Raw genomic sequence first — 12,840 nt, 5'->3', positions numbered from 1 at the left:
GTGAGTCCCCGTGTCCTTTGGAAATATGAATCAGTGTTCCTGATGTTGAAAACAGATTTCTGTAGTAACCTGTATCTTTTATAAAAATTTTAATTCTGGATGAAGAAAGCAGAGAGATTATATTAAATTAACCTTACATATTCTAATCGAAGCATTGCCAGTGAACAAGATTTTTCAAATTACCTCTTATGTGCTGGGTACACAGAAGATATAGAATACCTTATTTTTACTATTGAGAAGCAAAATCAGGGGGATAAAATTTTAAGGGTAAATGATTTTTGGATCACCATCAACACTATTTAGGAACAAAATTTCCAACTCCATGTTTTCCAAGGTTCATTTGGGGAAGTGGCCATTGAAGCCATACAGAAATCTACCACGGTTCTTTAGCCTACTTTGAAGCTAAGATTGAACGTCTATTTTTTATAATACCTGGGTTTTATTAAGGAATATAGAATAAGAGTAGTAAGACAAAATATTGTTTAAAAAGGTGAACCCAGTAAAGAACAAAGAAATAGACTTACCCACATGACATATCTTTTACTTTCTGCCCAAGGTAGGAATGGACCAAGAAGGGGCCATGGAGACAGAACAACCACAAGAGGTGTGCAGAATGACAGTAGTGTCCCCACAGCACTCTTCTCCTTTTTAAGTTTTCCCTTGTGCCTAGGGAAAACTTCCACAGTAGAAGGAGCTATTCTGAAATATCCCAAAATAAATTTAGGAGTTGGAACTGAAGAGACACATAGCACTGATTCCTCAAGAGAGCCCGTGTCATTTGAGGGCCTAACTGGGGTGTCCAAGCTTGAACATTTCCGCTGATTGTCATTAGAAATCTCCTGGCTTTAACTAATTATTCTTTCTTTATCCTTTGGCACGCACTGTGGACTAATGACGTGAATACTTGACAGAAAATCCCATAAAATATTATGCTTTAGTAACTTCCTAGTTAAAATTTTATTTCATTTTCTTTACTGGGGCCAAGGTACAGTTTTGCCATTTTATTTTGAAAAGTCTATATTTTATAAAATACCAGGGGCAATTTTTAACATCATAAACCCACAACTTGTGGCAGATTTGTAAACAAACCAAATAGGAAGAAAGCAGAAGCAGATGGTCATTCTTATAATGACATACAAGCAAGTAGCAAATAATTGTTTCCCTGGAGGTATCCTGGGGTATGAAAATGACTTTTAAAAAACCATGCCCTCTTTAAGATCCATGTACTTGTAATAGAGTTTCTAATATGCAGAACAATGAAAGCTTGCCTATATATGTATTTTTTTCAATAAAACCGAGTAGCAAAAAGGGATAGTTTGTGAGCATTTGCTTTCACTTAACTACTTTTTACATTTTTCTTGCTCTGCTATTTTATCACTAAACATGATTTTAAAAAATACAGAAACCTCTCTAAAAACACTATTTCTTCCTCACTCAACACTGTCCATCTTGTCATATGCTTCTATCACTCTGAATATATGTATGAATATATATATGTGTGTGTGTGTGATGTATTTTATACTCAGATGATCTAAGGAAGTACAAGAATTTAAGATAAAGTATGATTTACCCACAACATATATATGTAAGATTCCTGCATGATGCACAGCAAATGAAACTAGCTTTTAAAACAAGCCGGTCACTTCCACTCTTTCCTTAGGAGTCTATTATTCACATTAGCATTTCTAAAGGATCCATAAAGTTACTCTTAACTTCCCTTTGCCCTATAAAATACATAATTTAATTCTTTCAGCCAACATTCATACACCCCCATCCATTCCAGGCGAATCTTGGCGTTTTAATTAAGCACTCAATCTTTACAGAGTTAACAGCCCACTGTAGACAGCTCCTTCAGCACAGTGAGTGGAATAGTGACATTTTCCTCCCACCCAAAACAAAGCTATGATATTTACCTTCTACTTTGAAGATAGTGAAGTGCGGTCTGCAATGGAAAGAGCCCAACGCGTTACCTGCACAGTTCATCCACAGACCCTGGTAAACCCAAGTGGCAGTTATCACCGAGGATGCTCTGGTGGTTACTTTCCACTCATTGGACGTGGTCGCAGCAACGAGAGCTCCGAACCCTCCGACGCCACACACCAGAGCCGAGATCTGGGCCCTGGACATGTCGCTCAGCCTTCTCCAGTGACACCGTCCAGACAGAGCTCTTCGGTGGTCTAGGCATGCAGTGGACAAATAACACTCGGACGAAAGTTACAGCAAGTTCACGGGGGTAGGTGACATTATTTCCTTCTTCGGACGGCCTGAGGAAGTAACAGAATTTAGGATAAAGTCTGATTTACCGATGGCATTTTAAAAATAGCCTAAGATGTTCTTTCTAATTTTCTACATGGATGTTTACTAAAATTTTGTAGACGGATTTTAAAGGTTTTGATTTCGCAGATTTTTTTTCCTGGCACCATAGTTAATGCTTAATTTTCTGTTAGCCTGAAGCTTAACGAACCATGCAACTACCAGCTATTACAAAGTACAAATTATACAGTAACAGTTAAGGCTTATTTGACCAATTGCTTCAGTCTTGCATGCTTCTGAACCTTTATATAAAGGGAATCATACTGTAGACATTCTTTTGTAACCTGTTTTTTCACAAAATATTATGTGTGTGAGATTTATCTATGTTCGGGAATGTAGCTATTATTCACTAAATATTATAGCTGAATATAATATTTCGTTAAGTGAGTATACCAGGATTTATTGATCCATTTTCCTGGAGATAAACATTCATGTTGCCCCCCCCCCCCCCCCGCCCACCATAGCAATTGGTGACGCTATAAACATTCTTATGTATCTCTCCATGTGCTCATGTGCAAGAGTTTCTCCAGGGTATGTCCTAGAAACAGAATTGTGAGGATGTAGGAAATACTCATCTTCAGCTTTATAGATAATGCTAAATTGCTTTACTAAGTGGTAATAGCAGTCCACTGCCCCACTTCCAGTAGGTGAGTCCTCATTGCCCCAATTCATAACACTTGGTATTATGGTGTTGCCAGAATTGTCTTTTCTTTTGGCCAATCTGATGAGTACAAAAGTATCACCTTACGATAACTAATTTGTATTATCTGATTGCCAGTGAGATTGAGCATCTTTTCCTGTTTATATTGGCTCACTGTGTTTTTGTCTACAAAGATCTTTGTAGTTTTTGCTCATTTTATCCATTGAGCTGTTTGACTTATAATTTATTTTTAGTTCTCTACGTATCTTGGACAGTAATCTTTCGTTGATTACTTATGTTGCAATATCTTCCCCCAGTTTGTGGTTTGTCTTTATCCAGCCATTTGATGAAGAGTCTTAATTTTGATGTACTCAATTTCTCAAACTTTTACTAAATGATTGTGCTTTTGAGATCTTCATTAAGAAATCCCTGCTCGGAGATAATAAACACATTCCCTTTACTCCTATGTTCTGTATCTCATTATTCTCATATCTATAGTTCTTGAAGTTTGGATTGATTAATTTTTTTCCTACTGACTCTCTCACTCAAGGTGGTTTGTTAAGCCACATGCTTTGTGATTTGTGATTGTGAGTTCATGTTCCTGGCAACTTTATTCATGGAAATGTTTTGAGGTCTTAGTTGGATATTTGTTCCCCCAGGTAGAATTTGTATTTGATTCTGCCTGCTGTTTAGGGAGCTATCCATCAGGGTGACTCTAAACTAAGTTCTCAGCTTTTTCTAGCCATCCAATTAGTGTGAATTCTGATCGTCCACCTGAATGAGTATCATCTTGTGGGTAGGAATTCTTAGGCGACTTCTTTTTGTCCTTCTACTCAGATCCAAGGTTGAGAGAGATATTTCCTCACCGTTACGCAGGAGGATAGTGATGGTGATGGTGAAACAGTACTTTTTAATTTTTCTCACTGCAATCATTGCTTTGGGGTGGGAACAACTTTATGGAGAGTTCTGGGATCCAGCCTACAATCTTGCATGATACTAGTACACCCTGCCCACGGCCCATTGGGGATTAAAATCTAGGTGACCAGACATCCTTCAGGGTAGGCATTGGCTTCACAGCTGGCTTACCTTTTTGTATTTGTGCTTTCCCCTCACTTTTTGGCCTTGAAAGATGTCTTTTACTTTCTTACCAGGTCAGGTATGCATTTAAAAATATTTTTCAAACACTTTTTCTAGAAAATTTAGGTGCTTTGCTCTAGGAGGATTATGTGGGATATCTAAGCCACCCTATGCCAGAAACAGAAGTGGCCAAATGTTGTACAGGAAACACTTATGTTTAAAAGTATCTCTAAAAAGCAAATAACCTATCAGGAAATAGCAATAAATGAATTTATCCCAAATGAAAGGAATCCTGAAATTTCAGATTTCGTCAAATTTTTCTGTGCTACCTAATCTCAATTCATGTATAGCTTCATTTGGAAAGTAGCTGTATGTTTTTAGCAGAAAGAGCTTTCCTAGTGCATGATATTTTTCTTCATCACACTGTGAGTCGAAGTCCCAGAAAAGGTATGCCTGGTTCTACATTTAAGATAGAAACCCAGCAATTTAAAATGAAAAACCACCTATTTTCTTATATCATTCAAATGAGATTTTTAACTAAATTTCTTAAAACTTACAAACCTTAATATTTGCCTCTTTCATCAATATCTTGATTCCAGGGCTTAATTACAGTTCTGTAAAACATTCTTCCAAACATTTAATAACCGGCAATAAAAAATAAACAATTCTGTCTACAAGGAGTTATTAGTCTCTTACTTCATCTGCCAGAATTTTGTGCACTTTGATTTTTTTCAGATGTAAATACATATTAAAGTTTCCTTTCTGACATAAAGATTCAGAAGATAAGAATCTGAGAAAAAAAACTGAGAGAAATACCACCTGGGTGAGTCTGCAATCTTTTGGGCGTAGGACCAATGTCTAGTTCACCTTCCCCTGGGGGAAAGGGAGAGATGATTCCCCTGGAAGAATCCAGCCAAAGTTTGTTCACTATCCCATCGTCAAAACTACTAAAAGCTACCAAATTTTAAACATTTTTGATCTTTTCTAAAGCTTCCTGGAATCCAAAAGGTAATTGTAGGTGGTTGTGAGGGAAAGAGCCCATGGCAATTAATCATAAAAAAATAAAAGGGGAAAGAATTAAGTCTGCAAAGGCAGAAACATTAGAAACAGCCAGTTTTAATCACAGAACATTCAACTACAGGGATGACAGTGGGGTGTAGTGAATACAGCTGTAATTACAGAGTTCTCTTTGAAACCGAGGTGGAGATCTGTGAACGTTTCCAGGCTAATAAATTTTATTGTATCACAAATATCTGCCTCCTAAGTTGGTGTGAAGGTTATAACAGAAGACAGAGAGAGCACAGAAAAAGTATTAAATAAATGTCATCTAGTATTATTATTATTATTCCTAGAAAAATGAGGAAACTGAGATTGGCGTGACCAATCCTTTCTAGGTTTTAGCCCTGAACGTCCTGTGTCCTGTAAATCTCCTTACGCCGGAGGGAACAAATAGTTCCCGGTGTTCAGCTTTGTTGGGTTGGGGAGGATTGAGGAAATTGACGGACTGAATTCCTGTTTTTCACAATCAAACAATAATCTCCTGTCATAGGCCCAGCAAGTTTCCTGTTTCTACCCTATCTTCCCCTCACACTGCCACCTGCCTGCAGAAGGAAGTTCATTCTCGCCGTAGGAGACGAGTCAGCCTATTGCCCTGTAGAGGGCTGCCTGAGGCAGGGTTTGAACTTGGTATTCTGTGCACCATTCAGCAGTTACCAGCAGAGGGCACACTCCAAATGTCCCTGCTCACAGCTGTGTTCAGAATTTCCCTCCCCTGAACCACTTAAGAGTTTTCTGCTGCCCATGAAGTTTTAGTACAACTCTCTTCCAAGCCAAGATGTGTACATCCTTTGTTCTCTTGCTTCTTTCCTTCTTCTTTCCCTCCTCCCTCCCTCCCTCTCTCCATCTCCCTCTCTTTCCTTCCCTCTTTTTCCTCCTGTCCTTTTCTTGCTTTCTTTTCAATTTTAGGTGCAGAACGTCAGGTTAATTATACACCTCAGTTCATGACGTAACATCCTCTTTGCACTGTTTGCAGCACATCTCTTGTTTAATTTATTCTTTTTTTACCCCATTCTCCATTTCTGTTTTCCTCTCTTCCATAAACAAACAACTGTTCTCTGGTGTTTACTGTGCCATCTTTTGTTCTGTATTCTTTAAAAGATGTGCATGTTTGTTTGGCATGCGGGTTTTATTGATTTATAAAAATGGTGTATAATATATCTTGTTCTGTTAATGTATCTTGCTCTGTTGCTATTTCTTGACACTACACTTTTAAGACTCTTCTATGTAGTTCAAAACTCATGTAAGATTCTAACCTATTGCTCCTGCAGTCATTGAGTATTCTGTGGTGAGCATCCACCACAATGTTCTTATCTGTGTCCTCCGTGAGGGACATGGGATTGCCTCCAACTCCCCCCACCCCAACACCACTCTAATGAACACCCAGCGTTTATTCTCTCATGGACGTGTAAGAATTCCTTTGGGTGTAGACCCAGGAAAAGAATTACTGGGTCACAGTTTCTGCATTCCCTGTACTCGACTTGCTGAAGTGCTGCCATATTGCTTTTCACAATGGCGGCACTGACCTGTCTCCACAGAGCACAGGGGTTTCTATGTATCCTTACATCCCTGCCAATGCTTAGCATTATGCAACCTCCAAATTTTTGTCAGACTAATAGATGTAAAGTGATATCATTGCTTTAATTTGCATTTGTCTGAAAACTTGAATTTGAGTATTTATTTGCATGCTTTTTAATCTTCTAGTTTTCCTCTTCTAAATTTGCCCATTTTTCCATTAGGATTCCTTACTGATTTGCAGGCACTCCTTGTATATTCTAGATATTAGCCCCTCATCAGTTTTAGACATTTCAAATATCTTCTCCCAACCTGGCATCTGTTAATTTGTCTATGGCATCCTTTGGGAGACAGACATATTTATTTTAATGTAATCAAATTTCTCAATATTCTGTGCTTTTCAAGTTCTGCTTAAGATGTCCTTCCTTGCTGCAGGACACCAAGATGTTCTCCTGTTCTCTTTTACTGTCCATAATCCCATGTTCACAGTTGTGAAACCCAGTAATCCAAACCGTAAATCTGGCATCATATCAGTCAGCTGGAAACAGATGGTACTCTCGAATTGGGTAATTTGAAGAGACTTTAATAAAGGAACACTATTAAAAGTGTCAAGTAGAGTTTCTCAGCCTCAGAACTACTGACATTTTGGGCCAGATAATTCCATATTGTGAAGCGCAGTCCTGTGACTTGTAAAATGTTTGTCAGCATCCATGTTCTCTATCTGCTGGATGCCAGTGTGCCCCGCCCCACCCCAACAATCATGACAACCAAAAATGCGTCCAGACATTGCCAAACTGCTCCCAGCTAAGAACTACTGGTGTAGAGAGCCCAGCAGGATGGTCCAGTGCCTTGGGCTAGTACCAGCCTGCGGGTCATCACCCCAGGGTCTGGAGAGGGGAGGGGAGGGAGTGGTTCCCAGAGCCAGGTGAAAAAGACATGTTGTGGAGAAGTCCACCTTACAAGAGCTGGGTTCTTCAGTGGAAGGACAGAGCCAGCCTGGGAAACCCCCTGGGTGGAGCCACCAACCTCCCTCCGGCCCTCGCCTGATCTTCTGCCAGAGGGCAAGGGAGCCATTCTGAGGTCCCAAGAGGTTGCCCCACAGGCAGAGAACCAGGTGGAGAGGGGGAAAAGGTGGACCTAGAGGGGGCAAACCTAGGATACTCAGCACAGCTCCAAAACCTATTTAGTGGCAAAATGCGCCGGAACAAAACTGAATCCATTTTAGTCTTTACACAATTTACTGCAGAAATACTGACAGGTGTCCTTACAGGACGCTACCCTAGATCCACGTGGGGGTGTCATGCAATATATATGGTATATATACCATCTTACCTTTCTAAGATCTGAAAAGTTTGAAAACATCTGACTCTACACATTTCAGATACATGATTGTGGAACCTTTCATGTTTAGGTCTTAAATTCGTCTGGAGTCTATCATTGTGTGATTCGAGATGGGGATCCAGTTTTATTGGTTTCCACATAATAAGCCAGTTTTCCCCACGCCACTGCTGAACAATCCACCTTTTCTCATTGATTCACTGTGACTTTCATCCTCTGTTAAGTTCTCATATATATACACGGGTCTGTCTCTCTGTTCTGATCCACTGGTTCACTGTCTAGCCTTCTTCAGTGTGATATCTTACCACACTGCTTTTATTACTTCAAATTCCAGATATATCCTAATCTAGTAGGAAAGTCCCCTCTCTTTGTTCCTTTTAAAAAAAATAATAAATAATTTTTATTGTTAGTTTTATCAGAAAAAGTTTGTATATAAATATAATTTTTTTAAAAACGGTAAGGACATGATGTTTTCTGTCCAAATTTTATGAAAGCCAGAGATCATCATTTTTTTCAGAAGGAAAATTAAAAATAGATTTCTTTTCATAATTTATTTTCAAAAAAGCATCTCGGAGCATATCAGTTCCATTAAAGGATGATAACTTGTATATTGTAAAAAGTCTTTGATACAAAATAAACAAACTAACACCTTAAATTTTTCAATCTTCAGGTGGAACTTATTGATTCTCTTCAGTTTCTGAAGACATAAAATTGTTTTAAATTATAGCAGATCAAATGTCATGTACATTTGTCTGAGGCACAGGCAAAAATACCGTCCTAAATGCAAGGAGACTTAAGAGGCATGAAAACTAACTGCAATGTGTAATCCTTGATTATATCTTGAATTGGACTGGTTTTTTTTTTTTAAAGCTATACATGATGTTATTAGGACAATCGGGGAAATCTCAATATTGGCTGTATAGATACCGTTACTGTAGCCATGTTAAATTTGTTGGGTGTGACAATGCTATTGTGGTAATGTGGGAAAATGTCCTTGTTCTTAGGCAAACTGTGTTGAAGGATTTGGGGGTGAAGTGTACAGACATCTACAACTTACTATCAAATGGTTCATAAAGATAAGTATATATAAAACAAAGAGGGTAAGAGGTTGATAATTGATGAATCTGGATGAAGGTGTCTGGACATCCTTTGCAATGTACTTTCAACTTCTCTGGTTTGAAAATTTTCAGAATAACATGTTGAGGAAAAAGAAATAGGAAATCCTAGAGACATTAACAATGCGTGTTGAGAATTGTATGTAAAAAGGCTCCCACGTCTTCAGAAGCAGGGCAGTCAGTCTTTGAGGGCATGAGCGGAGACTTTATATTCTGTGAACACAGGGGTATCCTTCTGCTTCCCTGAGTGAGCAGAGTCCTGTGCAGATTTATTCTCCTTAGGGGCTGAAGTCCTAGGTTCTTCCTCCAGTGTCTTCAGGTCTATCTCCTCCACACTTCGGTGTTGCTCTCTGGAGCTGGGCAGAATGCGGCTTGTATTAGCCAGGACTCTTGCCGGCTTTGCAGCTCGCGGTCTTCACGGTGAAGACACTTGAGTTTCACACCCCTACAGTGTGCCTTGGTGGCCCAAACATTCTTGTCCTCCTTTTTAAAGGTGGATTTTGCTATTCATGGATCAGAGATGGATTTGTTATGAAGGGTAAGAAGCTGAAGCTTCAAAGCCCCTCATGTGAACATACCCCTGGGTTCCTGAGAGTAGCTGGGAGTCATAGAATGTTCTAGGTGGGGAAAGATAGGCAGGTTGCAGTCAGCCAGCATTTCTAAGCAAGCACATCCGGTAAAATGCGTAAAGAAATCTCACAAGAAAAGGACCCAAATCGCGGTCTCCAGTCGTGGTTTCTTTTCTCATTTTAAGTAAGTATTCACTTTCACATCTAATTTTTAATTTCTTCAAGAGAGCCCTCGAAACTGTATAAATCATGATTCAACCCTGGGTGCACCTTGATTTTCCATCATTCATTTTAGAGTAAGTTTATCAATTCTTCACAACATCATAAAGCAATAAAATTTCGGTGTTTTTAGGCATCGATAAGATAAAGAAAGTGGACCACGAAATGGAAAGAAAGTAAACCGCTAGACATACACTTTCATTCTTAGGTCTTGAATTACCTGAAAAAAGTTATTCTCTTGATTATGCTTGGACTTAGGTAAAAATTAATCTCTTAAATCCTTTGCTCAAGATGTCACAGCCATCAGATATTCTTTTTTTTTTTTTTTTTTTGAGGAAGATTAGCCCTGAGCTAATATCTGCTACTAATCCTCCTCTTTTTGCTGAGGAAGACTGGCCCTGAGCTAACATCTGTGCCCATCTTCCTCTGCTTTATATGTGGGATGCCTACCACAGCATGGCTTGCCAAGCGGTGCCATGTCCACACCTGGGATGCCAACCAGCCAACCCCGGGCCACCAAAGCGGAACATGAGCACTTAACTGCTTCGCCACCAGGCCAGCCCCTGACATCAGATATTCTTGAGTAAAGAAGTCTGATTGAGAAATAGTGAGATGTTGACACTGGGCAGACAAGGGAGGTAATAAGGTATTTTCCTGTTCCTATATCTCCCTTAGAAAACTCATCAATAATAATAACTATATTTCGGGGCTGGCTCAGTAGCATAGTGGTCAAGTTCGCATGCTCTGCTTTGGCAGCCCAGGGTTTGCAGGTTCCAATCCTGGGTGCAGACCTATGCACTGCTCATCAAGCCATGCTGTGGTAGGCGTCCCACATATAAAATAGAGGAAGATGGGCACAGATGTTAGCTCAGGGCCACTCTTCCTCAGCAAAAAGAGGAGGATTGGTGGCAGATATTAGCTCAGGGCTAATCTTATACACACACAAACACATACAAACAATAACTATATTTTTTGTTCAGTGTCACTGAAAATTATCCAAAATCCAGAAGTATTGCTGTCCCATATCTATTTCTCTGATATTATGCTAATGGAATCACAGTCATGATTATAGTTTCACTACAGGAAATTATAAAATGTATTGCCTTGCCAAATGTGTTTTCCGTTTGGTACACCCATTTAAAAGTGGCTTTCAAAGCAAATATAATGGACTCATTAGCAGCAGTAAATTGAATAGAGGTCTGCTAAAGCAATCGGTGCTGGGGTAAAGTTACAAAACAACCCAGTCCAGGATTGTGGTGGCATAAAGAAAATGTTGAATTATTCATCACTTTATTTAAGAAATAATCTGATACATTGTACCATGCACATAGGAAGAACCAGGAAGTTCCGATCTACAGATTTGAACTGAATTTTCCAGAAAGCTGCTGTCTTTGCCCAGTTCTTACTTCCTATTTTCAAGTTGATCAGTTGCCACCATGAGTAGTGAGTTGAAATACTTGATTTGGCTTTTATCCAGGATGGAAAGACTCTTCCCTTTCTAGTTAGAAATAAACAAACAAAATTAGGAGCGATTGTTCTAAGCACTCTTATTTGCCATAAAGTCAGGCAAGATCCTTCGTTTGATCCAGACAAGTGTGAGCTGCGCTGGTTCTCTTGGTGTTTGATGTTGCCCAGGTCTGCCCTGGAATGCACAGTATGGAGACCCTTTGGGTATGTAGCTCCTGCGCATCTCCAGGAGGGTGGGTGGGAGCCCGGAGCTAAGCTGACAACACTTCAGGCTTCCATCCCCAAACCACAGCATTAACATAATCACCCTGCAACTTCAGAGGAGGCGGAACATTAAATCAGCAGCCAGCCTTATCTTCAGCTCCTAATTGAACTGCAACATGGTGAAGATCAAACACAGCAGGGATGACTACATAAAACCATCATAAACACTCCCAACCTCAGTCCTTACGTTCACACAATGCACTGTTTCTTTTCTGTCTTGTGAAATGTAACACTCATTCAGGAGAGTGTCTAGAACATAACGTACTGTGGTATTGTAACATAAGCTTACTTGGGGAATTCCAGCTGTCCCCATCCCGAGAACGACTTTGCTCCACTCCTCATTAATGGCCTGTGCATTTGTAATTAGCATTTGCCTTCTAATTCTAAGTCTATTTCCAAATTGTGCTTCATGGGCAATGCCCAGGTATCTGATTGCTCGTTTCTCTATACAAGTCTGGGATTAACAGGGGTTTTTTTCAGCACACTCCAGACCTTTTTCCTCCTTTATTGTCACTGGGTAACACGTCATTGGACCTTTCTCACGTCAGGCTGACTCCCTAACTTGCCCCACTAGGATGGAAGCCTTGGGAGAGTCCTCCAGAACCGTAGGTAGAGTCTATACCTCCCTGTACAGATGGAGAAGCAATGGGAGTGATGGTATGTATTGGGGTCGGCTTGCTAGCTCACAGAAAAACACCCCAACTTCCCTTGAGAAACTTTCTGATTTCTTTAGGAAGATTAAAGATCTTTCAGAGCAAGTGTTTACGCTAGTTTAACGTTTCATCCCACTCAACAGCTCCTTGCAGAATGAATCCTCAACTCCAGATTACTTGTCAAAACCGCCTCTTCCTTCCACATATCTTTCTGAATTAATATGGATTTTAGTAAATTCTAGACAGGACTTTTGATGATAACTTCATAACCATATCATCATTTGGTGCATAACCATATCATCATTTCATAACCATATCATCATTTGATTTGGCATAACCATATCATCATGAGCTGCCTGTTTTTGGATTATTTTGTAGTGATTCAAAGCTCGATCTAGAACTTAAAAGCGTAATTCTAATTTTATATGGAGATGGGTTGGCATTCGGGTCTGCTCCCATTGTCAAACCACGTACAGCAATAGACCATGAGCAAGTTGCTCGGGGACTCTGGGACGAAGAGGAGCACATGGCAGACGCAGCCTCATCAACTTTAGCTTCTGATAACGGCATCGAAGATGAGCATCAACTTTAAGGAGCAGGGTATTGTGGTGGCG

General features: G+C 39.7%; 1 protein-coding gene across 1 annotated transcript in view; it reads right to left on the bottom strand.

The window, feature by feature from the left end:
• The window catches only part of CLDN10 (claudin 10), a 112,448-nt gene extending 110,027 nt beyond the window's left edge, over positions 1–2,421 (bottom strand). Inside the window, exon 1 of the mRNA XM_070579076.1 lies at positions 1,914–2,421. Coding sequence (XP_070435177.1) covers positions 1,914–2,127 — 214 coding nt within the window. The 5' untranslated portion in view covers positions 2,128–2,421. The remainder of the gene's footprint in view (positions 1–1,913) is intronic.
• Between the last annotated feature and the right edge of the window lie 10,419 nt (positions 2,422–12,840).

Source organism: Equus przewalskii, chromosome 16, assembly GCF_037783145.1.
Source record: "Equus przewalskii isolate Varuska chromosome 16, EquPr2, whole genome shotgun sequence".
In the NCBI taxonomy this organism is placed as follows: domain Eukaryota; kingdom Metazoa; phylum Chordata; class Mammalia; order Perissodactyla; family Equidae; genus Equus; species Equus przewalskii.
The sequence above is the reverse complement of the archived record's forward strand: the minus strand, read 5'-3'. Positions and strand labels throughout refer to the sequence as shown.